Source organism: Pseudophryne corroboree, chromosome 10, assembly GCF_028390025.1.
Source record: "Pseudophryne corroboree isolate aPseCor3 chromosome 10, aPseCor3.hap2, whole genome shotgun sequence".
Taxonomy (NCBI): domain Eukaryota; kingdom Metazoa; phylum Chordata; class Amphibia; order Anura; family Myobatrachidae; genus Pseudophryne; species Pseudophryne corroboree.
Window position 1 is genome coordinate 299,535,589 of NC_086453.1, and position 26,255 is coordinate 299,561,843.

Sequence of the window (26,255 nt, forward strand, 5' to 3'; positions counted from 1 at the left end):
GAGGTAGAGTTGTGTGTCATCAGCATAGAGGTGGTATTGAAGGCCAAAGGAGTTAATGAGCGCACCCAGGGAAGAGGCATACAGGGAGAACAGAAGGGGGCCAAGGACAGAATCCTGAGGGACACAAACAGGAAGAGTGTGAGGTATTGCCGGAGGCAGACACAGAGAAGGAGTGGTTCGTGAGGTAAGAAGAAAACCAGTCAAGGACAGTGCATGTTGAAATTTTGGGACGAGCAATTACTGGTAAAGCTGCAATGCATGAAAAATGCCTTAAATCCACTCATAAAGCATAAGATAGGCTCACTGATGTGTGAATGAGCCTTTGAGTTAGATAGCGGCATGTGCAGGGTACCCAACAGCACAGAGTAGTGATGTCAGGCTACTGTCACGCCAATACGGGTATATTGTGGGTCAAATAAACCCCTATTCATGTAGCCAACCTATTTTTACTGTCCTAAAAATATATAGTATCCTCTCTCACATTTCGCCTGGGGTGTATTTTTCTGCTCACATTTTTACCACTGATCAGCTAAATACATGAATCTGGACTTTGGGGCTCATTCAGCATTAGCTGCAGAAGTGCATAAATCGCTATTTGCAGATTTCTGCACTTCTGCGCATGCCAAGGTCTTAGACTGCGATCACAGTTTAAGAGCCGGAGGAGGTGTTGACGCCGCGTTTTATAGGCATCAACGCACTGTTTAGGGGCGTGGTCCGGACACCGCAGGCGTGTGCGGAGAGTTTGCTTGGGCGGGCTGTGGTGGCTGCATGACGTCACATGCAGCCGATGCGACCCAATAGATGGAAGCCCTCCGACTGCAGGGGGAAACCCTAATCATGCGAGCCAACGATGCGCTCACATGTTAGCGGAGGGGCAGGACCTGGCATGCAAGGTGGCCTTGCCCTTTGCCCAGCATTCCAGCTAAAAGAGTTATAATTTTGCTGCTTTTAGCAAAACTGCAACTCGTACTGAATTAGGCCCTTGGTTCATTAACTTCTCTTAAAGGCTAGTCTTACATTCATTTGTTAATAGACACCAGATTCATTCAGTCAGCGAGAGCAGACAAGTATACTTAGATGAATGGCGTCAGTTGGGCGTCTCCCTCGTTGTTTTTACATAAGTAGTTATAGCTATGTGCTTTATTTGCTCCTAAAGCGGAATATCGGCCATAGGTGGTCATTCCGAGTTGTTCGCCCGTTGCCGATTTTCGCTATGCTGCGATTTGTTGCTAAATGCGCATGCGCATGGTACACAGCGCGTATGCGCTTAGTTATTTAACTAAAAACGTAGCAGTTTTGCTGTTGTTCGTGCGGCGCTTTTCAGTCGCACTGCTGATCAGTGAGTGATTTGACGGGAAAAGGGCGTTTTTGGGTGGTAACTAAGCGTTTTCCGGGAGTGTGCTAAAAAACGCAGGCGTGTCAGGGAAAAACGCGGGAGTGTCTGGAGAAACGGGTGAGTGGCTGGCCGAACGCAGGGCGTGTTTGTGACATCAAACCAGGAACTAAACGGACCGAGCTGATCGCAATCTAGGAGTAGGTCTGGAGCTACTCAGAAACTGCAAGAAAATATTTAGTAGCAGATCTGCTAACCTTTCGTTCGCTATTCTGCTAAGCTAAGATACACTCCCAGAGGGCGGAGGCCTAGCGTGTGCAATGCTGCTAAAAGCAGCTAGCGAGCGATCAACTCGGAATGAGGGCCATAGAGCCCAGGCTGACATTGCTGCCTGGTCCTAAAACGGGATCTGGTCTGAAGATCGACACTGTTTAGGTCGACAACGTTTAGGTCGACAGCCACTAGGTCGACAGGGTTGCTAGGTCGACAGTTTTTTTTTAAAAATAATATTTTTTTGAACTTTTTCATACTTAACGATCCACGTGGACTATGATTGGAACGGTAATCTGTGCCGAGCGCAGCGAGCCATGCGAGGGTACAGTGCACTAATTGGGGTTCCCCATCACTCTACGAAGAAAACGACACAAAAAAACAACAACAACCTCATGTCGACCTTTTGACCTATCGACCTAGCACATGTCGACCTAGAAACCCTGTCGACCTTCCAACCCTGTCGACCTATAGTAGTCGACCTAGACACTGTCGATCTAATGATCCACACCCCCTAAAACATGCATGGAGATTTTCCAGTTTTGTCACGCAACTTCTACCAAGGGTATAATTAGCACCCTATGAACAAAGCATGTCTTAGAAATGGGCTTGCCCTTTTTTAATTCAGCAAGATCAGCTCATTAGAATGTGTTTTTAAGAAATGTTTGAATAATAAATAAAAAAATTGCAATTTTGTTATCAAAATCCCAAAGATGCACCTGTGGACCCCTACAAGCAATCTAGAATTTGATGTTAGAAAGGAACATACAGGACTCTAGTTTGACCAGTATTCTATTTTGATTGTGTGTTTGTTTTTTTTGTTTTGCTATAGTGTGTTCTTTTGATTTTGTTATGCAATGCTGGGTACACACCTGACAGATTTGCCAGACGATGCTAGGGACTAGAGCGTTTTTGGAGTTTAAAACGATCCAGAGAACATCCGATTTCGAGCGTACACCATTATCGAGCTGAGAAGGGGCGCATCATTGCTGACTATAATGCTATCTCACACAAAGATGACTGCCGGCAGTAGCCCATCCGTCAGAATCCCTTACACACTACATTTTCAGCACAATAATGTAAATGTTGGGTCCGAACGTTATTGCCGCTGGTTTTGGCCTGACCTCTGGATCAAGTGGTCAGAACTCATCTTTTTGGCTTGTATGGTTTGGTGTGCACCCAGCTTAAGTCTCTGTAGTAGCTATGTGTTTGTCCTGGTTATGGTAGGTTGACAATCAAAAACTCGACGACAAATGCTCTATGTGCACAAGGTCAATACCGAGATGTACCTCAGTCAATTTAATTTAACCTTCTGGACACAAGAATGGATATCCTTAAAACCTGTACTGTAATGGCGGAGTTTGGGAATCTGACCCATACCTTTTTCTTTTTTTTTATAAATCCACAACGCATTTGTTTTACCCATGCTGGGATATCAGCCCTCGCTACGCCATCCTACCACAAACAATGACATTTTTCTAATGGTGTTTTTGTTTGTTTTGTAGGAGCAAAAAGATTAACCAACCGAGCCACCCTGTGGTACGTGCCACTTTCTCTAACCAATGTGGAAAAAGTCATTGACGTGCCCCCAATACAGGTAATTCTTCCTCATACAACATGTCCAGTGCTGTCGTTTTGTTGGTGATTAAGTGTACGGTGTATTAGCGGATTTGTTATCTGCGACTACTGCAAGTAAAGGTGCCTATACACTAAACGACCTGTAAATGATGATTTCTCGTTAACTATTTCCCTTGAAGTGCCCTGACAGCTCCCCGGCCGTCCTGGGCAAACATTATAGTGCAATACACATGATAGATTTTAAGATCTGGGAGAGGCTACATCCAGGAGCATGCTGTCGTTGACAATAGCTTCAGATCTTCCCTGCAGCAGGAAAGATCAGAAGCTCCGACCAACGACCAGCGGGACCGCGCATCGTTATCGTTCAGACACTGAACGATCTGCACTGCTATGAACGATTTGTAGTTCCGATCTGTCAAAAACGGCCAAATCGCTCATAATATGTCTACTTTAAGGGCGCCTTAAAGGATGGAAGATATGTGTATGTGTTGGGCAGACCTTAGGTTACGGTCTTAACTGTACTAGTTCCTGACGATTACAGAGACCCACCATACTCCGGGGTCAGATGTACTAAGCCTTGGAGAGTGATAAAGTGGACAGAGGTAAAGTACCAGCCAATCAGCTCCTGAATTTTTTCAAGCACAGCCTGTAACATGGCAGTTAGGAGGTGATTGGCTGGTACTTTACCTCTCTTTCCACTTTATCACTGTCCGCATCTTATTACATCTCCCCCTCCTGTGTGTTACAAACAGTGGTATTCTACATTTTGTTCTGTCCACCTGTAATATAATCTGTTCTGCATTTACTAAGCCAGTAATGATAATTGTAGGGCCCAGGTGGTTATGCAGATGTTGTCCATAACTTTCACATCATGTTTTAGTCTTAAAACAATTGCCATAGGTTATCTAAAAGGTCCAGAATATTTTGACATATAGGGGGAGATTCAAATGTTTGAAAAGTCAGTTGGGAGTCTGTTTTTTCCTATCTAATAGACAGGGAAATAACAGACTCCCAACTGACTTTTCAAACATTTGAATCTCCCCCATAATGTCCTTTTGTTGATAATTTGTGAAGCAACAGGAACAACGGGCCCTTTAAAGATTACAACCGTAGTTAAGCTAGAGACAGCTTATTTTCTTTTTTCAGTAGAACTCCTCAAACCAGTACGCACTGGAGCGATGTGTACCCTGACGCTATGCCGGCCGACATACCGTATCGCGTACACATCAGAACAATGTAACGAAAGACGGAACTTTTCTTTGTTCAAGTCATTTCCAGTAGCAGGGGACTTCATGAATAGGGCTGGGATGGGATCTTGGTGCAGGTATGGTATGGACATTTAGGGCTGCATTCAATAGCCGTCGGGTCCTTTCCGACGGAATGGACCCGACAGCACTCTATTCATTGGCCCGGTCCCGACAGTGTCAATCTGACTTTTTTAAAAGTCGGATTGACATTGCTGGAAACTGGGCTAAAATCTGTTGGGTTTGGCCCCGCTTCCGACAATACATGCGGATCGGCGGGTGAAGCCGCCTATCCGCGTGTATTCCGGCAGTCTTCCGACAAGTCGGATTTCCCGACTTGTCGGAAAAAAGCTGCCGGTGACGAATAGGTCGGAACCCCTTCCGACCTAAATTTGCCAGGCAAAGGTCATTTCTGGAATTTGATGCAAAGCAATAACCTGACATATTTTCAAGAAGGGACTGAGGCAGGATTAACCCAATGATGGGGAAGGGAAAGGATCTGCCACCCAAACCACAACCGCTGGACCAGGTTCCCACTCTCGCCCTGCTCTTGCACCTGTTGCAACTCTGTTTCACTTACTGCTGGAGTGACTGGGATCTGCAAGGGTTGTCTACTCTCCTGGGATTGCAGGAGTCTCCCGGACTTTCCAAAGAGTCACTGCTTGAGGTCCAGTACGTTAAGATTTGTTGGGAATCTCACCCAGTGGGATTTGGTATCAGGGCTACGCACAACTATTTGTTCACATGTGCAAAGGTTGATAATACTGATGATACATTGGCTACTAACTAGTGCTTGTGGATATGTTGCAAGAGGCCAGATGCAACGTTGATGATAACCACTGAAGAAACGGGATTTCAGGCATATTCTGCACCACTGGGGAGGGGGGAGATCCTCCTGCAGTAATACCACAGAATATCTAACCATGTGTGTTTCTAGAGATTAGAGAGTATTTGGAGTGTGCTTCAGGTACAGGAAATTGTGGAACGTCTTTGGAATAAATCCTTGTACGGCAGCTGCTACAACAGATCCATAAATTGGCAGATGCATCGCTCCTAACGCGGTAAATATTTCAGACGCTAAGGAGTCTCCAGAGACGATACAGAGGATAATTATGTAACCCATGAAGTACTTGACTGTGCTTTGTTAACTCTTTCGGTTCTGTAGCACAGCAGTTGTCCTCTAATTCCCCAGTCAAACCAATGTAGCACCTGCTGTATACACAGCACTCTAGTGTTAGAAGACTACTTTCCCATCGCGCTTCAATACATAGGGTTTGTGGCTCACACTCTTAATTCTGTACTTTTAAACATATAGGGAGGAATTCAGTTAGGTGAGATTATATCACACCCGCAAGTCACTGCAGCTTTGTGATGTACTTATGGTACCTTTGGGCTCACAGAATCTTGTTCTGAGCCCCATAGGGCTGTGATCCAAAAGGTGCGTGTGCAAGCCGCGAATGGGGCGAGTTCTGATGTCGTTGCTGGCATTGACTTGCCTTTGCAACAGCAAGTCGCCCTGCCCGCTTGCAGGGCCAAGTTAATTGAATTCCCTCCATAGCCTTGCATTTAATAAGAAAAATGACTGGTAGACGGATTATTAAGGCACGCGCACTCACTGTGGTGACATCCCTCAGGGTGCTCTAAGTCAGGCAAGCTTGAATAAAACAATTGGGCTTACTATTAAATGCGGTATTTATGTTTGCATTGCAATAAATTTCATCAATGTATTAATATTTGTAACTAAAAAAACACTAGTACTCAGGAGCCACAGTAAAGGGGGGTACTGACTGGAGAGATGTGTGCTGAGCGATCTTAACACAGACCGCTCAGCACACATCGCGCTGTACTGAGCGGGGGGAGAGATGTGTGCTGAGCGGTCTGTGTTAAGATCGCTCAGCACACATCTCTCCCGTCAGTACCCCCCTTTACTGTGGCTCCTGAGTACTAGTGTTTTTTTAGTTACAAATATTAATACATTGATGACATTTATTGCAATGGGGGGGGGCGCTCACTTCACACAGCGCTGAAGTGAACAACCCGCTAGATTGAGCCTGCGGGGCCGCGCATCCTTATCGCTGGGGGGCATACACACGGCAGATCCGTGCTTAAAATCTAAGCAATCTAGTCAGATTGATTCGATTTTAAACACGGATCTCTCCGTGTGTACCCCCCTTTAATATCAAGCAGTCATTGGATCTTTTTTTTTTTTTTGTTAACTTTTTATTTGTACCAGGAGAGACAAAAAGATGTACAAAACAGATATAAGTGTATAATAAAAGGTAAAAACAATTCTCCTTGGTGTTTTTCATTATTTTTTCAGTTAACAAAGGTGTCCCTCAAGAGGGGACGAAACACGGGGGAGAGAGAAATAGAGGAAAAGGAAAGGGGGGAGCGGGGAGAGAAGAAAGGGCAGATCTAGGCCATCGGGAGTAAAGGACACAAAATGTAACAATATATAGGACATAAACTTGACAGAGTAAACGTCATTGGATCTTTTTAAGTAGTCAATCGCTGATATTTCCTCTCCTTTAGCAGCCAATGGTATATTTGTGTCACGCCCAGTGCGTACCTGGAGTTAAGCCATGGCTGGCATATAACAAAAAGTGAAATAGTTGGCAAGGTGAATCTAAGTTTTCATTGTGGTTCTGTCACACCATAAGTGTGTTTTTCTTTCAGGGCTAATCAATATTTGTATCCGAGAAGAAATTATTTTAGTAAATCTTCCCGTCTGTATTTGTTATCAAAAGCTAAGTGCATCATCTAAGGGACCATTGATATCAGTGTGCTTAAAAGCTTTTCAGTGACAATGAAAAGGCAGCGTGTAACTCGAGTAAGTCGGCACTGAGGTTTAATTTTGTATTTCAGCCGGAAAATGGGCAAATTAATTGCGTAATTGAGCTGAGCAGAATGAACAGGATTGTATTTCTGGGTTAGAGGAGAGATTTCAGACTGGAGGGCTTGTTATGAAGCGGAGTATTCAGACTTGTGCAGCTGAATAAGGATTTCTGAAAATTGGTGTTTGGGCTTTCAAATGCCACGGTGTCCACTGTAAGCGAGACGTGGCTCATGACGCTCAGGATTCCAGTTTCAGTTAGCCTCTGACTGGCAGGGCATGCTTGGACTTGTAGTCTCACAATAGCTGAATATCTGGAGGCTGTCCAAGGTAGCCTCCATATTAATCAACAAGTTATTACTGCATCGAACAGTGCATTCCTTTACCTAAAATATATAGGGTCTATGGGGGTCATTCCGAGTTGATCGCTCGCTGCCTATTTTCGCAGCGCAGCGATCAGGAAAAAAATGGCAAAACTGCGCATGGTACGCATCGCGCATGCGCTAAGTACTTTCACACAAAACGTAGTTTTACACAAGCTCGAGCGATGTTTTTTCATCGCTCGAGTGATCGTAGTGTGATTGACAGGAAGTGGGTGTTTCTGGGCGGAAACTGAGCGTTTTCTGGGAGTGTGCTAAAAAAACGCAGGCGTGCCAGGTAAAAACGCAGGAGTGGCTGGCCGAACGCAGGGCGTGTTTGTGACTTCAAACCAGGAACTAAAACAGACTGCAGTCATCGCAATCTAGGAGTAAGTCTTGAGCCACTCTGAAACTGCATGAAATTATTTAGTAGCAGAACTGCTAACCTTTCGTTCGCACTTCTGCTAAGCTAAGATACACTCCCAGAGGGCGGCGGCCTAGCGTGTGCACTGCTGCTAAAAGCAGCTAGTGAGCGATCAACTCGAAATGAGTGCCTATGTACTAAGCCTTGGACAGAGATAAAGTGCCAGCTAACCAGCTCCTAGCTGTCAATCTTCAAACACAACCTGTAACATGACGGTTAGGAGCTGATTGGCTGGTACTTTATCTTCATCCACTTTATCTTTCTCCAAGGCTTAGTACATAGACCCCATTAGGTTGTTGTGCTACATCCTGTCTTTCTACCTCTGTCATACTGGAACATTAATTTGAAGGTTTAAACATACCAGCAGAGGTACAGGCTACCCAAAGTTGATCTTTTGTACTATGTACAGTAACATATATATATATATATATATATATATATATATATATATATAGGTAGGTAAAAAAGGCGGCACTCAGGCAGACGTATTATGCAATTAAAACTGTGGTCAGTTTAATGTTTCGGGGTAATCACCCCGTCCTCGGGGTCATCATGACGGGGTGATTACCCCGAAACATGTCGGATTAAACTGACCACAGTTTTAATTGCATAATACGTCTGCCTGAGTGCCGCCTTTTTTACCTACCAGTATCCAGAGGTATTTGCCTCCAGGAGGGCACCGCAGCATATGCTACTCGCTAAGAGTGAGTGCCGGGCACACAGTACAAGATAGATATATATATGTGTGTGTATATGTGTATATATATATATATATATATATATATATATGTGTGTGTGTATATATATATATATATATATGTGTGTGTGTGTGTGTGTGTGTGTGTGTGTGTGTGTGTGTGTGTGTGTGTATATATGTGTGTATATATATATATATATATATATATATATATATATAAAATAAGCCTGGTTGGGAATGACAACAGTCTCCGGCTGAGTGTCTCTTGGAAGCTAGATGGGAAGGGACAGTACTGTAGGTGACGCTGCATCATACATAGTCACTGTGTAGTCCTGCTGTTGTGAAAGTGTACTTGATCCCGGGTAAACCCTTTCACACCAAGACTGGACCTGGGTTGCCCTGGCAATGACCCGGGTTATAAGTTTGCTTAGTTGGAACCTCTGTTGGAGGAATTTTGTAAAGTAAATTAAAAACTGAACATCTTCCCAGAGAATTTTTCATTCCAGTTTTATATTTATTATCTTGGCTCATGATGCAGAGGAAAGGCAGGGGCTTGTATATTGTCCCTGCAGCACAGAGGCTGTTGCAGGATTGTCCTAATATGACTACTGATAAACGAGGTTACTGAGCATCTGGCCCCCAGGACAGAACTCCCTGATGTTTAGGTTATGTAACTGCAGTGTTTGAAGCTGTGATTGGGAATTATTTTTCCGTTTCTCTTTTTTCCCCCACATGATATTTTTAAAATACAGTCATTTTTATACCGCAAACCCAAGTTACTGTGACCCCATGGCTGTCTTCAGCAAAGCAATGGTAGCTGTAAAAATATTCAGTATATACTATACCTGTAAAGCAACCGTTTAAGTCCATCCTTTTTCAAATAAAGTAACTGGGTCATTCCATGAAATATATGACACAGTACCTGAAAATGACCTTTCACATAACCGCTAACATTTCCGTATATTAATGCCTCTAAAAGAGCGTAGTATATTGTGTGATAATTGAAAATAGATGTATTTCTGGCGTATCGATTTCCTGCGTGTGTAAACATTGAACATATATGGAAGTTGTTGAAGTGGATGCACAATGGCTAATATCCGGTTATTTTATAAAGTATTTTATATGGCCATTATCACCATATTAAATATTTTATACAGCTTACAGCTAATCAGGAAGATAAACGGGCTTACATTGATTAATCAATGTGCATTCTATAGGTTTGAGTAATTTGTATCAGAGCACTTTGTCGAGGTACAGAAGTGTAACGTGAGTAACATTCGTATGTAACGTGAGTCACGTGTCAGAATTGATTTTAAGTATCGTTTGGTTAACATTCATTTCTCTGACGTCCTAAGTGGATGCTGGGGACTCCGTCAGGACCATGGGGGGATTAGCGGCTCCGCAGGAGACAGGGCACAAAAGTAAAAGCTTTAGGATCAGGTGGTGTGCACTGGCTCCTCCCCCTATGACCCTCCTCCAAGCCTCAGTTAGATTTTTGTGCCCGGCCGAGAAGGGTGCAATCTAGGTGGCTCTCCTAAAGAGCTGCTTAGAGTAATAGTTTTGTTAGGTTTTTTATTTTCAGTGAGTCCTGCTGGCAACAGGCTCACTGCATCGAGGGACTTAGGGGAGAGAAGTGAACTCACCTGCGTGCAGGATGGATTGGCTTCTTAGGCTACTGGACACCATTAGCTCCAGAGGGAGTCGGAACACAGGTCTCACCCTGGGGTTCGTCCCGGAGCCGCGCCGTCGACCCCCTTGCAGATGCCGAAAAGTGAAGAGGTCCAGAAACCGGCGGCAGAAGACTTTTCAGTCTTCATAAGGTAGCGCACAGCACTGCAGCTGTGCGCCATTGTTGTCAGCACACTTCATAGCAGCGGTCACTGAGGGTGCAGGGCGCTGGGGGGGGCGCCCTGGGCAGCAATGATAGTACCTTATTCTGGCTAAAAATACATCACATATAGCCCCTGGGGGCTATATGGATGTATTTAACCCCTGCCAGGTCTCAGAAAAACGGGAGAAGAAGCCCGCCGAAAAGGGGGCGGGGCCTATTCTCCTCAGCACACAGCGCCATTTTCCCTCACAGAAATGCTGGTGGGAAGGCTCCCAGGCTCTCCCCTGCACTGCACTACAGAAACAGGGTTAAAACAGAGAGGGGGGGCACTTATTTGGCGATATGACTATATATATTAAAATGCTATAAGGGAAAAACACTTATATAAAGGTTGTCCCTGTATAATTATAGCGTTTTTGGTGTGTGCTGGCAAACTCTCCCTCTGTCTCCCCAAAGGGCTAGTGGGGTCCTGTCCTCTATCAGAGCATTCCCTGTGTGTGTGCTGTGTGTCGGTACGTGTGTGTCGACATGTATGAGGACGATGTTGGTGAGGAGGCGGAGCAATTGCCTGTAATGGTGATGTCACTCTCTAGGGAGTCGACACCGGAATGGATGGCTTATTCAAGGAATTACGTGATAATGTCAACAGAGACGGCCGGCAAAAAAAAAAAAAATAGTACCTGTCCAGGCGTCTCAAACACCGTCAGGGGCTTTAAAACGCCCATTTACCTCAGTCGGTCGACACAGACACAGACACGGACACTGATTTCAGTGTCGACGGTGAAGAAACAAACGTATTTTCCTTTAGGGCCACACGTTACTTGTTAAGGGCAATGAAGGAGGTGTTACATATTTCTGATACTACAAGGGTAATACAAAAAAGGGTATTATGTGGGGTGTGAAAAAACTACCTGTAGTTTTTCCTGAATCAGAAAAATTAAATGAAGTGTGTGATGATGCGTGGGTTTCCCCCGATAGAAAATTATTGGCGGTATACCCTTTCCCGCCAGAAGTTAGGGCGCGTTGGGAAACACCCCTTAGGGTGGATAAGGCGCTCACACGCTTATCAAAACAAGTGGCGGTACCGTCTCCGGATAGGGCCGTCCTCAAGGAGCCAACTGATAGGAGGCTGGAAAATATCCTAAGAAGTATATACACACATACTGGTGTTATACTGCGACCAGCGATCGCCTCAGCCTGGATGTGCAGAGCTGGGGTGGCTTGGTCGGATTCCCTGACTAAAAATATTGATACCCTTGACAGGGACAGTATTTTATTGACTATAGAGCATTTAAAGGATGCATTTCTATATATACGAGATGCACAGAGGGATATTTGCACTCTGGCATCAAGAGTAAGTGCGATGTCCATATCTGCCAGAAGATGTTTATGGACACGACAGTGGTCAGGTGATGCAGATTCCAAACGGCACAAAGAAGTATTGCCGTATAAAGGGGAGGAGTTATTTGGGGTCGGTCCATCGGACCTGGTGGCCACGGCAACTGCTGGAAAATCCACCGTTTTTACCCTAAGTCACATCTCTGCAGAAAAAGACACCGTCTTTTCAGCCTCAGTCCTTTCGTCCCCATAAGAGTCATATCTGCCCAGGGATAGAGGAAAGGGAAGAAGACTGCAGCAGGCAGCCCATTCCCAGGAACTGAAGCCTCCACCACTTCTGCCAAGTTTCTCAGCATGACGCTGGGGCCGTACAGGACCCCTGGATCCTACAAGTAGGATCCCAGGGGTACAGATTGGAAAGTCGAGACGTTTCCCCCTCGCAGGTTCCTGAAGTCTGCTTTACCAACGTCTCCCTCCGACAGGGAGGCAGTATTGGAAACAATTCACAAGCTGTATTCCCAGCAGGTGATAATCAAAGTACCCCTCCTACAACAAGGAAAGGGGTATTATTCCACACTATGTTGTGGTACTGAAGCTAGAAGGCTCGGTGAGACCTATTCTAAATCTGAAATATTTGAACACTTACAAAGGTTCAAATCAAGATGGAGTCACTCACAGCAGTGATAGCGAACCAGGAAGAAGGGGACTATAGGGTGTCCCGGGACATCAGGGATACTTACCTCCATGTCCCAATTTGCCCTTCTCACCAAGGGTACCTCAGGTTCGTGGTACAGAACTGTCACTATCAGTTTCAGACGCTGCCGTTTGGATTGTCCACGGCACCCCGGGTCTTTACCAAGGTAATGGCCGAAATGATGATTCTTCTTCAAATAAAATGGACGACCTCCTGATAGGAGCAAGGTCCAGAGAACAGTTGGAGGTCGGAGTAGCACTATCTCAAGTAGTTCTACGACAGCACGGGTGGATTCTAAATATTCCAAAACCGCAGTTGTTTCCGACGACACATCGGCTGTTCCTAGGGATGATTCTGGACACAGTCCAGAAAAGGGTGTTTCTCCCGGAGAAGAAAGCCAGGGAGTTATCCGAGCTAGTCAGGAACCTCCTAAAACCAGGAAAAGTGTCAGTGCATCATTGCACAAGGGTCCTGGGAAAAATGGTGGCTTCTTACGAAGCGATTCCATTCGGCAGTTTTCACGCAAGAACTTTTCAGTGGGATCTGCTGGAAAAATGGTCCGGATTGCATCTTCAGATGCATCAGCGGATAACCCTGTCTCCAAAGACAAGGGTGTTTCTTCTGCGGTGGCTGCAAAGTACTCATCTACTAATGGGCCGCAGATTCGGCATTCAGGAAGGGTCCTGGTGACCAGGGATGCCAGCCTGAGAGGCTGGGGAGCAGTCACACAAGGGAAAAATTTCCAGGGAGTGTGATTAAGTCTGGAGAATTCTCTCCACATAAATATACTGGAGCTAAGGGCAAGTTACAATGCTCTAAGCTTAGCAAGACCTCTGCTTGAAGGTCAGCCGGTATTGATCCAGTGGGACAACATCACGGCAGTCGCCCACGTAAACAGACAGGGCGGCACAAGAAGCAGAAGGGCAATAGCAGAAACTGCAAGGATTCTTCGCTGGGCGGAAAATCAGGTGATAGCACTGTCAGCAGTGTTCATTCCGACGCCAGGGAGAGTTGGGATTTCATCGGGAAGTCTTCCACAAGATTGTGAACCATTGGGAAAGACCAAAGGTGGACATGATGGCGTCCCGCCTGAACAAAAAACTGGACAGGTATTGCGCCAGGTCAAGAGACCCTCAGGCAATAGCTGTGGACGCTCTGGTAACACCGTGGGTGTACCAGTCAGTGTATGTGTTCCCTCCTCTGCTTCTCATACCCAAGGTACTGAGAATTATAAGACGTAGAGGAGTAAGAACTATACTTGTGGCTCCGGATTGGCCAAGAAGGACTTGGTACCTGGAACTTCAAGAGATGCTCACAGAGGACTCATGGCCTCTGCCGCTAAGAAGGGACTTGCTTCAGCAAGTACCATGTCTGTTCCAAGTCTTACCGCGGCTGCGTTTGACGGCATGGCGGTTGAACGCCGGATCCTAAGGGAAAAAGGCATTCCGGAAGAGGTCATTCCTACCCTGGTCAAAGCCAGGAAGGAGGTGACCGCACAACATTATCACCACATGTGGCGAAAATATGTTGCGTGGTGTGAGGCCAGGAAGGCCCCACGAAGAAATTTCAACTCGGTCGATTCCTGCATTTCCTGCAAACAGGAGTGTCTATGGGCCTCAAATTGGGGTCCATTAAGGTTCAAATTTCGGCCCTGTCGATTTTCTTCCAGAAAGAATTGGCTTCAGTTCCTGAAGTCCAGAAGTTTGTCAAGGGAGTACTGCATATACAACCCCCTTTTGTGCCTCCAGTGGCACTGTGGGATCTCAACGTAGTTCTGGGATTCCTCAAATCACATTGGTTTAAACCGCTCAAATCTGTGGATTTGAAATATCTCACATGGAAAGTGACCATGCTGTTGGCCCTGGCCTCGGCCAGGCGAGTGTCAGAATTGGCGACTTTGTCTCACAAAAGCCCATATCTGATTGTCCATTCGGACAGGGCAGAGCTGCGGACTCGTCCCCAGTTTCTCCCTAAGGTGGTGTCAGTGTTTCACCTGAACCAGCTTATTGTGGTACCTGCGGCTACTAGGGACTTGGAGGACTCCAAGTTGCTAGATGTTGTCAGGGCCCTGAAAATATAGGTTTCCAGGACGGCTGGAGTCAGGAAAACTGACTTGCTGTTATCCTGTATGCACCCAATAAACTGGGTGCTCTTGATTCTAAGCAGACGATTGCTAGTTGGATGTGTAGTACAATTCAGCTTGCACATGCTGTGGCAGGCCTGCCACAGCCAAAATATGTAAATGCCCATTCCACAAGGAAGGTGGGCTCATCTTGGGCGGCTGCCCGAGGGGTCTCGGCTTTACAACTTTGCCGAGCAGCTACTTGGTCAGGGGCACACCCTGACTGAGGAGGACCGGGAGTTCTCTCATTCGGTGCTGCAGAGTCATCCGCACTCTCCCGCCCGTTTGGGAGCTTTGGTATAATCCCCATGGTCCTGACGGAGTCCCCAGCATCCACTTAGGACGTCAGAGAAAATAAGAATTTACTTACCGATAATTCTATTTCTCGTAGTCCGTAGTGGATGCTGGGCGCCCATCCCAAGTGCGGATTGTCTGCAATACTTGTACATAGTTGTTGTTACAAAAATCGGGTTATTATTGTTGTGAGCCATCTTTTCAGAGGCTCCGCTGTTATCATGCTGTTAACTGGGTTCAGATCACAGGTTGTACAGTGTGATTGGTGTGGCTGGTGTGAGTCTTACCCGGGATTCAAAATCCTTCCTTATTGTGTACGCTCGTCCGGGCACAGTATCCTAACTGAGGCTTGGAGGAGGGTCATAGGGGGAGGAGCCAGTGCACACCACCTGATCCTAAAGCTTTTACTTTTGTGCCCTGTCTCCTGCGGAGCCGCTAATCCCCCCATGGTCCTGACGGAGTCCCCAGCATCCACTACGGACTACGAGAAATAGAATTATCGGTAAGTAAATTCTTATTTTTTTTGTTTGTGTTACTCATTAATTAAGAGTCTTAAGTGTATAGTATAACAATCGTACTGTAAAAATTAATTAGGAGAGCAGGTTTAAATAAATATATAAGTCCCTATCAGTTTCTACGTCCAGTTCTTATGTCCATTAACATGAGTCACACAAATAAACAATAAAATGTAACTAAGTGTAAACATTTTTCTACTGCCTATAAGCATTAATTATGACTACCTACAGTAAGTCATAGAATATAGTCATATTTTTAAAATGTTGAATTCAGCTTCATTTTTGTGTGTGGTGCATTTAAACTTCTGAAAATGAACATGAAATGTAACGTGAGTCACACGGAAAGACCCAGCTTATAACGCTTTGAAATATGAGAGTTCCATTATTGTTCTCCATTACATATCTCTTGTTATTATATAGTTACATAGTGAGGTTGAAAAGAGGCAAAATGCCGATCGGGTTCAATCTGTATTAATGATATTTTAATTTCTAATACAAGCCATAATCCTAATAATTACCATTAAAAATAATGTTTTAAAATTTCTACATATCTTAGTATTCAACATTTAGAATAAGAGTGCGCCCACACAAGAGACTACTTTCTCTCTCCTTTTTTTCAACTTATAGTTACCCGACTCTGGGCGCACCACCAACACAGACTTATATTTTGGGATATATCCTATGTTAATTGTCCAATTTTGTTTTTCATTATATTCATGAAACTTATCTGACTGGTGCCGGATCATCTTTCTTTTTGGTGAATCCCTCATCATCAGAGTCAGACTGCAAGACATGGGCCAAAGTACTTTTTTGCGGACAAATGGTAGGGGACTGAGACGCTGGTTTGGGTACTGAGTCTCTGTTCATAAACTCAGTCATCGAATGTTTTAAGTATTGCGTCTCTTTCTCATTGCGGGACAATTTAGTGGAAATATTGGAAATCATTCCCATAGTGGAATTCAGCCAAGCAGGCTCTGCCCCGCTAGACTGGAAGGGTGCACTGCACTAAGTACACTGCAGTGAACCCCCTGGAGAAGAGGAACACTGTGCCTTACATGAAACACACTTTTTATCTGACATACAGTGACAGTACACACGCACACACACACACACACACACACACACACACACACACACACACACACACACACACACACAGGAACAGGTTAAATGCACAATTAACCCACAAAGAGCCCTTCAAGAGAGACACAGAGATAGTCTGGAGCCAGCACACAGGGCCCTTACTGCTAATGCCAAGCTTAGCCGAGTTGCAGACTAAGTAACCAGATTGGGGACTTAGTACACTAGTAAGCGCTCACTCCCTGCTATGACCCCCTGGTACCGCTGAGGTAAACTGGAGTCTCTGTGTCCACTGCAGAAGGAAAATGGCGCTGGTGAGCTGCTGGATCCGCTCATAGTGAAGCCCCGCTCCTTCAATAGCGTGCGGTCTTCCCGCACTTTTTTATACTGGCAGAGGTAATTTTAGTGCCTAAAATGGAGTCAGACCCTTTTTAAGTCTGTAGTGCCAGTCTGGGTACTGTGTACACATGTAGTGTACTTAGACTCAGTTTGCTCCCTCAGAAGTGGTGCGTCTGCACTGTGTACTGAATCTGGAGATCCAGCCGCCCCATGTAGAAGCCGTGCGTCTCCGTACCCTCATGCCGCCATAATGGCCGGTGACCTGCTAACCAAGACGCTGGCTAAGTACTGACCACTCTTCTATCTTCTGGCTCTGTTAGGGGTGGCGGTGTGCTGCGGGAATGTACGCTCGCCGTTGTGGGGCTTGCGAATTGTTCCCTCAGGAGCTAGTGTCCTGTCATTGGGGAACAGGACCATTAACCCTTCAAGATTGTTGAGCCGTCCCCGTCTCCCCTAAGTCCCACGAAGCAGGCAGGCTGGTGCCATCCAGTCCTGCCTGAAAATAACAAACATACAAAATAAATGCAGAAAACTCTTCAGTAGCTTCCAGCGACGTGACCGGCTCCTCCGGGCACATTTTCTAAACTGAGTATGGTAGGAGGGGCATAGAGGGAGGAGCCAGCGCACACTATCAAATTCTTAAAAGTGCCCAAGGCTCCTAGTGGACCCGTCTATACCCCATGGTACTAAATGGATTCCCAGTATCCCCAAGGACGTAAGAGAAATTCATTTTCTCTTACGTGCTAGAGGATGCTGGGGACTCCAAAAGGACCATGGGGTATAGACGGGATCCGCAGGAGACATGGGCACACTAAAAGACTTTGACTGGGTGTGAACTGGCTCCTCCCTCTATGCCCCTCCTCCAGCCCTCAGTTAGATTGTGTGCCCAGGAGTGACTGGACACACACTAGGGGAGCTCTACTGGCTACAGGCTCTCTGCTTCGTGGGACTGAGGGGAGAGAAGTCAGACCTACTTCTGCTGAGTTATATATGTATGTGTATCTACAGCGCAGCCATCATATATTATTGATTTAGTAGTATATGGGCGCTGGGGTGTGAGCTGGCATACTCCCTCTGTGTTCTCTCTGCAGGCTTCCCTGTGGGTCTGTCCCCTTTTGGCCGGTGTGAGTGTGGGTGTGTCGGTACTGTGTGTCGACATGTCTGAAGCTGAGTGTTCCCCCCCGTAGAAAGTTACTGGGGGTGCGGAGAAAGATTTGCGAATGACTCTGTCGGCACAGCCGACTGCTGATTGGGTAAATATGTTGAGTACATTGAATGCAAACGTGGCATTGTTGTCTAAGCGGCTAGATAAATCTGATTCTCAGACACAAACATGGAGAAAATCCATAGAGGACGCTTTGTCTCAGGTACAGACCCCCTCAGGGTCACAAAAATGTTCATTTACCCAGATGGCAGATACAGATACCGACACAGACTCTGATTCCAGTGTCGACTTCAATGAGGCCAGTTTACATCCGAAGGTGGTATAGAGTATTCAGTACATGATTGTGGCTATTAAAGATGTTTTACATATTTCTGTGGAACCTCCTGTTCCAGATACGAGGGTTTGTTTATTTAATGGAAAACAGCCTGATTTGAAGTTTCCCCCCTCTCATGAACTGAACGCTCTTTGTGAAAAGGCCTGGGAGTCGCCTCACAAAAGATGGTAGATTCCCAAGAGAATTTTTATGGCATATCCTTTCCCCTCTAACGACAGGGAGAAATGGGAGTCGTCTCCCAATGTGGACAAGGCTGTGTCCCGACTGTCCAAGAAGGTGGCGCTTCCGTCTCCTGACACGGCTGCCCTCAAGGATCCGGCGGATCGCAAGCAGGAGACGACATTGAAGGCCATTTTCGTTACTACTGGTGCACTACTCAGGCCTGCTGTGGCATCAGCGTGGGTGAGTAGTGCTATTGCTAAGTGGGCTGATAATTTAGCTTCTGACATGGATACCCTTGATAAGGATAACATTCTTTTGATTCTTGGTTATATCAAGGACGCTGCTGATTACCTAAAGGATGCGGCGAAGGATATTGGCCTCTTGGGATCGAGGGCCAATGCCATGGTGGTCTCGGCCAGGAGGGCGCTGTGGATTCATCAATGAAATGCTGATGCCGACTCCAAGAAAGCTATGGAAGCTCTCCCTTTCAAAGGTAGTGGCTTGTTTGGTGACGGCCTTGCTGACCTGGTGTCTACCGCTACTGCGGGTAAGTCATCTTTTCTTCCTTATGTTCCCACACAACAGAAAAAGGCGCCACATTATAAGACGCAGTCCTTTCGGCCTAATAAATACAAAAAAGGAAAGGGCTCGTCCTTCCTCGCTTCAAAGGGTAGAGGAAGGGGAAAATGGTCGCCTGCTGTGTCTGGCGCCCAGGACCAAAAGTCCTCCCCCGCCTCTACCAAGTCCACCACATGACGCTGGGGCTTCCCTGCGGGAGTCCGTGCCGGTGGGGGGCCGTCTCCGAATCTTCAGTCAGGTCTGGTTTCAATCGGCACTGGATCCTTGGGTCTTAGACATAGTGTCCCAAGGGTACAAGCTGGAGTTTCAGGAGATGCCCCCCGCTGCTTTTTCAAATCGGCCTTGCCAGTTTCTCTTCCAGAAAGAGAAGTGGTAAATGCTGCGATACAAAAGTTGTGTCAACAGAGGGTCATTGTCTCGGTTCCCCCGTCCCAGAGGGGGGAAGGGTTCTATTCGAGCCTCTTTGTCGTGCCGAAGCCGGATGGCTCGGTCAGACAGATTCTGAACCTAAAACCTCAATCCATACTTGAAAACTTTCAAGTTCAAGATGGAATCTCTTCGAGCTGTGATCTCCAGCCTAGAAGGGGGGGATTTTATGGCGTCAGTCGACATAAAGGATGCCTACTTACACGTCCCGATATATCCTCCTCATCAAGCCTTCCTAAGATTTGCGGTGCAGGATTGTCATTACCAATTTCAGACTTTGCCGTTTGGGCTTTCCACGGCCCCGAGGGTATTCACCAAGGTGATGGCGGAAATGATGGTACTCCTACGCATGCAGGGGGTCACAATTATCCCGTACTTGGACGATCTCCTGATAAAGGCGAGATCAAAAGAGCAGTTGCTACGAAATGTGGAACTCTCCCTGACTGTTCTGCAACATTATGGTGGGATTCTAAATTTGCCAAAGTCTCACTTGATTCCGCCAAATCGCCTGTCCTTCTTGGGCATGATTCTAGACACGGAACTACGGAGGGTGTTTCTTCCAATGGAAAAGGCTCTGGAAAGCCAGACCATGGTCAGGGACATTCTGAGACCGGCAAGAGTATCGATTCATCAATGCACTCGTGTGCTAGGGAAGATGGTTGCGGCTTACGAAGCCATTCCGTTTGGCAGGTTTCATGCCCAGGTGTTTCAGTGGGATCTGCTGAACAAATGGTCCGGGTCTCACCTGCACATGCACCGGAAAATAAATCTATCTTCCAGGACCAGAATTTCTCTCCTGTGGTGGCTGCAAGGTTCTCACCTTCTAGAGGGATGCCGATTCGGTATCCAGGATTGGGTCCTACTGACCACGAATGCAAGTCTCCGAGGCTGGGGTGCAGTCACACAAGGAAGAAGTTTCCAGGGAAGATGGTCAACCCAGGAATCTTGTCTCCACATAAATGTTCTCGAGTTAAGAGCCATTTACAACGGCCTCCTGCAAGCGAAGAACATTCTTCAAGGTCTCCCTGTCCTGATCCAGTCGGACAACATAACAGCGGTGGCGTACGTAAACCGCCAGGGCGGAAAAAAGAGCAGGGCAGCAATGGCGGAGGCCACAAGAGTTCTCCGCTGGGCGGAACAGCACGTGAGCGCTCTGTTAGCAGTCTTCCTTCCTGGAGTGGACAACTAGGAAACAGACTTCCTCAGCAGACACGATCTCCATCCAGGAGAGTGGGCCCTTCATCAAGAGGTATTTGCAGAAGTAACAAGGCGTTGGGGAATTCCTCAAATAGACATGATGGCGTCTCGCCTCAACAAGAAGCTTCCGAGGTATTGTTCCAGGTCGAGGAACCCCCAAGCCAGTGCAGTGGACGCCCTGGTAACTCCGTGGGTGTTTCAGTCGGTGTATGTGTTCCCTCCACCCTCTCATTCCAAGAGTGTTGAGGATTATAAGACGAACAAGGGTTCAGGCAAGTCGCGTCGTTCCAGATTGGCCACGGATGGCCTGGTATCCGGATCTTCAGGAATTACTCGTAGAAGATCCTTGGCCGCTTCCTCTAAGAGAGGACCTGTTACTGCAGGGGCCATGCGTGTTTCCGGACTTACCGCGGCTGCGTTTGACGGCGTGGAGGTTGAACACCAAATCCTAGCTCGGAAAGGTATTCCCGGGGAAGTCATCCCCACTCTCCTTAAGGCTACAAAGGAGGTCACGGCAAAACATTTTCTCTAACGTCCTAAGTGGATGCTGGGGACTCCGTCAGGACCATGGGGTTTAGCGGCTCCGCAGGAGACAGGGCACAATAATAAAAGCTTTAGGATCAGGTGGTGTGCACTGGCTCCTCCCCCTATGACCCTCCTCCAAGCCTCAGTTAGATCTTTGTGCCCGGCCGAGAAGGGTGCAATCTAGGTGGCTCTCCTGAGCTGCTTAGAATAAAAGTTTAAGTTAGGTTTTTTATTTTCAGTGAGTCCTGCTGGCAACAGGCTCACTGCTACGAGGGACTTAGGGGAGAGAAGTAAACTCACCTGCGTGCAGGATGGATTTGCTTCTTAGGCTACTGGACACCATTAGCTCCAGAGGGAGTCGGAACACAGGTCTCACCCTGGGGTTCGTCCCGGAGCCGTGCCGCCGACCCCCCTTGCAGATGCCGAAGTTGAAGAGGTCCAGAGGTCCAGAAACAGGCGGCAGAAGACTTTCAGTCTTCATAAGGTAGCGCACAGCACTGCAGCTGTGCGCCATTGTTGTCAGCACACTTCATACCAGCGGTCACTGAGGGTGCAGGGCGCTGGGGGGGGGCGCCCTGGGCAGCAATGTATTATACCTTTTTTATGGCTAAAATACATCACATATAGCCCTTGAGGCTATATGGATGTATTTAACCCCTGCCAGATCTCACAAACTCCGGGAGAAGAGCCCGCCGTTTTAGGGGGCGGGGCCTATTCTCCTCAGCACACGGCGCCATTTTCCTGCTCAGCTCTGCTGTGAGGAAGGCTCCCAGGCTCTCCCCTGCACTGCACTACAGAAACAGGGTTAAAACAGAGAGGGGGGGCACTTATTTGGCGATATGATTACATATGTGAAAATGCTATAAGGGAAAACACTTGTATAAGGGGTTGTCCCTGTATAATTATAGCGTTTTTGGTGTGTGCTGGCAAACTCTCCCTCTGTCTCCCCAAAGGGCTAGTGGGGTCCTGTCCTCTATCAGAGCATTCCCTGTGTGTGTGCTGTGTGTCGGTACGTGTGTGTCGACATGTAGGAGGACGATGTTGGTGAGGAGGCGGAGCAAATTGCCTGTATTGGTGATGTCACTCTCTAGGGAGTCGACACCGGAATGGATGGCTTATTTAGGAATTACGTGATAATGTCAACACGATGCAAGGTCGGTTGACGACATGAGACGGCCGGCAAACAAATTAGTACCTGTCCAGGCGTCTCAGACACCGTCAGGGGCTTGTAAAAACGCCCATTTACCTCAGTTGGTCGACACGGACACTGACTTCAGTGTCGACGGTGAAGAAACAAACGTATTTTCCTTTAGGGCCACACGTTACATGTTAAGGGCAATGAAGGAGGTGTTACATGTTTCTGATACTACAAGTACCACAAATAAGGGTATTATGTAGGGTGGGAATAATCTACTTGTAGTTTTTCCTGAATCAGATAAATTAAAGTGTGTGATGATACGTGGGTTTCCTCCGATAGAAAATTATTGGAGGTATACCCTTTCCCGCCAGAAGTGAGGGCGAGTTGGGAAACACACCTTAGGGTGGATAAGGCGCTCACACGCTTATAAAAACAAGTGGCGTTACCGTCTCCAGATACGGCCGCCCTCAAAGAGCCAGCTGAAAAATATCCTAAAAAGTATATACACACATACTGGTGTTATACTACGACCAGCAATCGCCTCAGCCTGGATGTGCAGCGCTGGGGGGGCTTGGTCGGATTTCCTGACTGAAAATATTGATACCCTTGACAGGAACAATATTTTATTGACTATAGAGCATTTTAAGGATGCATTTCTATATATGCGAGATGCGCAGAGGGATATTTGCATTCTGGCATCAAGAGTAGATGTGATGTCCATATCTGCCAGACGATGTTTATAGACACGACAGTGGTCAGGTGATGCAGATTCCAGACGGCACATGGAAGTATTGCCGTATAAAGGGGCGGTCCATCGGACCTGGTGGCCATGGCAACAGCTGGAAAATCCACTTTTGTTACCCCAAGTCACATCTCAGCAGAAAAGGACACAGTCTTTTCAGTCTCAGTCCTTTCGTACCCATAAAGGCAGGCGGGCAAAAGGCCAGTCATATCTGCCCAGGGTTAGAGGAAAGGGAAGAAGACTGCAGCAGGCAGCCCATTCCCAGGAACAGAAGTCCTCCACAGCTTCTGCCAAGTCCGCAGCATGACGCTGGGGCCATACAAGCGGACTCAGGTGCGGTGGGGGGTCATCTCAAGAGTTTCAGCACGCAGTGGGCTCACTCGCAAGTGGACTCCTGGATCCTACACGTAGTATCCCAGGTGTACATTGGAAATTCGAGACGTCTTCCCCTCACAAGTTCCTGAAGTCTGCTTTACCAACGTCTCCCTCCGACAGGGAGGCAGTATTGGAAAAAAATTCACAGGCTGTATTCCCAGCAGGTGATAATCAAAGTACCCCTCCTACAACAAGGGAAGGGGTATTATTCCACACTATATTGTGGTACTGAAGCCAAACGGCTCGGTGAGATCTAAAAGATTTGAACAATTACATACAAGGGTTCAAATCAAGATGGAGTCACTCAGAGCAGTGATAGCGAACCAGGACGATATGGTGTCACTGGATATCAGGGACGCTTACCTACATGTCCAAATTTTGCCCTTCTTACCAAGGGTATCTCAGGTTCGTGGTACAGAACTGTCACTATCAGTTCAGACGCTGCCGTTTGGATTGTCCACGGCACCCCGGGTCTTTACCATGGTAATGGCCGAAATGATGATTCTTCCTAAAAGAAATATGAACGCTTTCCTGATAAGGGCAAGGTCCAGAGAACAGTTGGCGGTCGGAGTAGCACTATCTCAAGTAGTTCTACGACAGCACGAGTGGATTCTAAATATTCCAAAATCGCAGCTTTTTCCGACGACACGTCTAATGTTCCTAGGAATGATTCTGGACACAGTCCAGAAAAGGATGTTTTCTCCCGGAGAAGAAGACCAGGGAGTTATCCGAGCTAGTCAGGAACCTCCTAAAACCAGGAAAAGTATCAGTGCATCATTGCACAAGGGTCCTGTGAAAAATGGTGGTTTCTTACAAAGCGATCCCATTCGGTAGATTTCACGCAAAAACCTTTCAGTGGAATCTGCTGGGAAAATGGTCCGGATCGCATCTTCAGATGCATCAGCGGACAACCCTGTCTCCAAGGACAAGGGTGTTTTCTTCTGCGGTGGCTGCAGAGTGCTCATCTATGAAAGGGCCGCAGATTCGACATTCAGGACTGGGTCCTGGTGACCACGGATGCCAGCCTGAGTGGCTGGGGAGCAGTCACACAAGGAAAAAATTTCCAGGGAGTGTGATCAAGTCTGGAGACTTCTCTCCACATAAATATACTGGAGCTAAGGGCAATTTACAAGGCTCTAAGCTTAGCAAGACCTCTGCTTCAAGGTCAGCCGGTATTGATCCAGTGGGACAACATCACGGCAGTCGCCCACGTAAACAGACAGGGCGGCACATGAAGCAGGAGGGAAATGGCAGAAACTGCAAGGATTCTTCGCTGGGCGAAAAATCATGTGATAACACTCTCAGCAGTGTTAATTCCGGGAGTGGAAAACTGGGAAGCAAACTTCCTCAGCAGGCATAACCTCCACCCGGGAGAGTGGGGACTTCAGCGGGAAGTCTTCCACATGATTGTAAATCGTTGGGAAAAACCAAAGGTGGACATGATGGCGTCCCGCCTGAACAAAAAACTAGACAAATATTGCGCCAGGTCAAGGGACCCTCAGGCAATAGCGGTGGACGCTCTGGTAACACTGTGGGTGTACCAGTCAGGGTATGTGTTCCCTCCTATGCATCTCATACCAAAAGTACTGAGAATCATAAGAAGGAGATGAGTAAGAACGATACTCGTGGTTCCGGATGGGTCAAGAAGGACTTGGTACCCGGAACTTCAAGAGATGCTCACGGAAGAACCGTGGCCTCTACCTTTAAGAAAGGACCTGCTCCAGCAGGGGCCTTGTCTGTTCCAAGTCTTGCCGCGGCTGCGTTTGACGGCATGGCAGTTGAACGCTGGATCCTGAAAGGGCATTCCAGATGAAGTCATCCCTACCCTGGTCGAAGCCAGGAAGGATGTAACCGCAAAACATTTTCACCGCATTTGGCGAAAATATGTTGCGTGGTGTGAGGCCAAGAAGGTCCCTACAGAGGAATTCCAACTGGGTCGTTTCCTACATTTCCTGAAAACAGGACTGTCTATGGGCCTAAAATTAGGGTCCATTAAGGTTCAAATTTCAACCCTGTCAAATTTCTTCCAGAAAGAACTGGCTTCAGTGCCTGAAGTTCAGACGTTTGTAAAAGGGGTACTGCATATACAGCCTCCTTTTGTGCCCCCAGTGGCACCTTGGGATCTCAATGTTGTTTTGAGTTTCCTAAAGTCACATTGGTTTGATCCACTCACCACTGTGGAATTAAAATATTTCACATGGAAGGTGAAGATTCTATTAGCCCTGGCTTCAGCCAGGCGTGTGTCAGAATGGGCGGCTTTATCATATAAAAGCCCTTACTTAATTTTTCATTCTGACAGGGCAGAATTGAGGACTCGTCCTCAATTTCTCCTTAAGGTGTTTTCTGTTTTTCACATGAACCAACCTATTGTGGTACCTGCGGCTACTAGGGACTTGGAGGACTCCAAGTTACTTGACGTTGTCAGGGCCCTGAAAATATATGTTTCCAGGACGACTGGAGTCAGAAAATCTGACTCGCTGTTTAGCCTGTATGCACCCAACAAGATGGGTGTTCCTGCTTCTAAGCAGACGATTGCTCTCTGGATTTGTAGTACAATTCAGCTTGCACATTCTGTGGCAGGCTTGCCACAGCCAAAATCAGTAAAAGCCCATTCCACAAGGAAGTGGGCTCATCTTGGGCGGCTGCCCGAGGGGTCTCGGC

General features: G+C 46.9%; 1 protein-coding gene across 8 annotated transcripts in view; it reads left to right on the plus strand.

The window, feature by feature from the left end:
- ACOT7 (acyl-CoA thioesterase 7) overlaps positions 1-26,255 on the plus strand; it is a 509,309-nt gene that overhangs the window by 187,508 nt on the left and 295,546 nt on the right. For all 8 annotated transcript variants that reach the window (XM_063943422.1, XM_063943415.1, XM_063943421.1 and 5 more), the window contains one exon: positions 3,109-3,200. In XM_063943422.1, the coding sequence (XP_063799492.1) occupies positions 3,109-3,200 (92 nt within the window). The remainder of the gene's footprint in view (positions 1-3,108; positions 3,201-26,255) is intronic.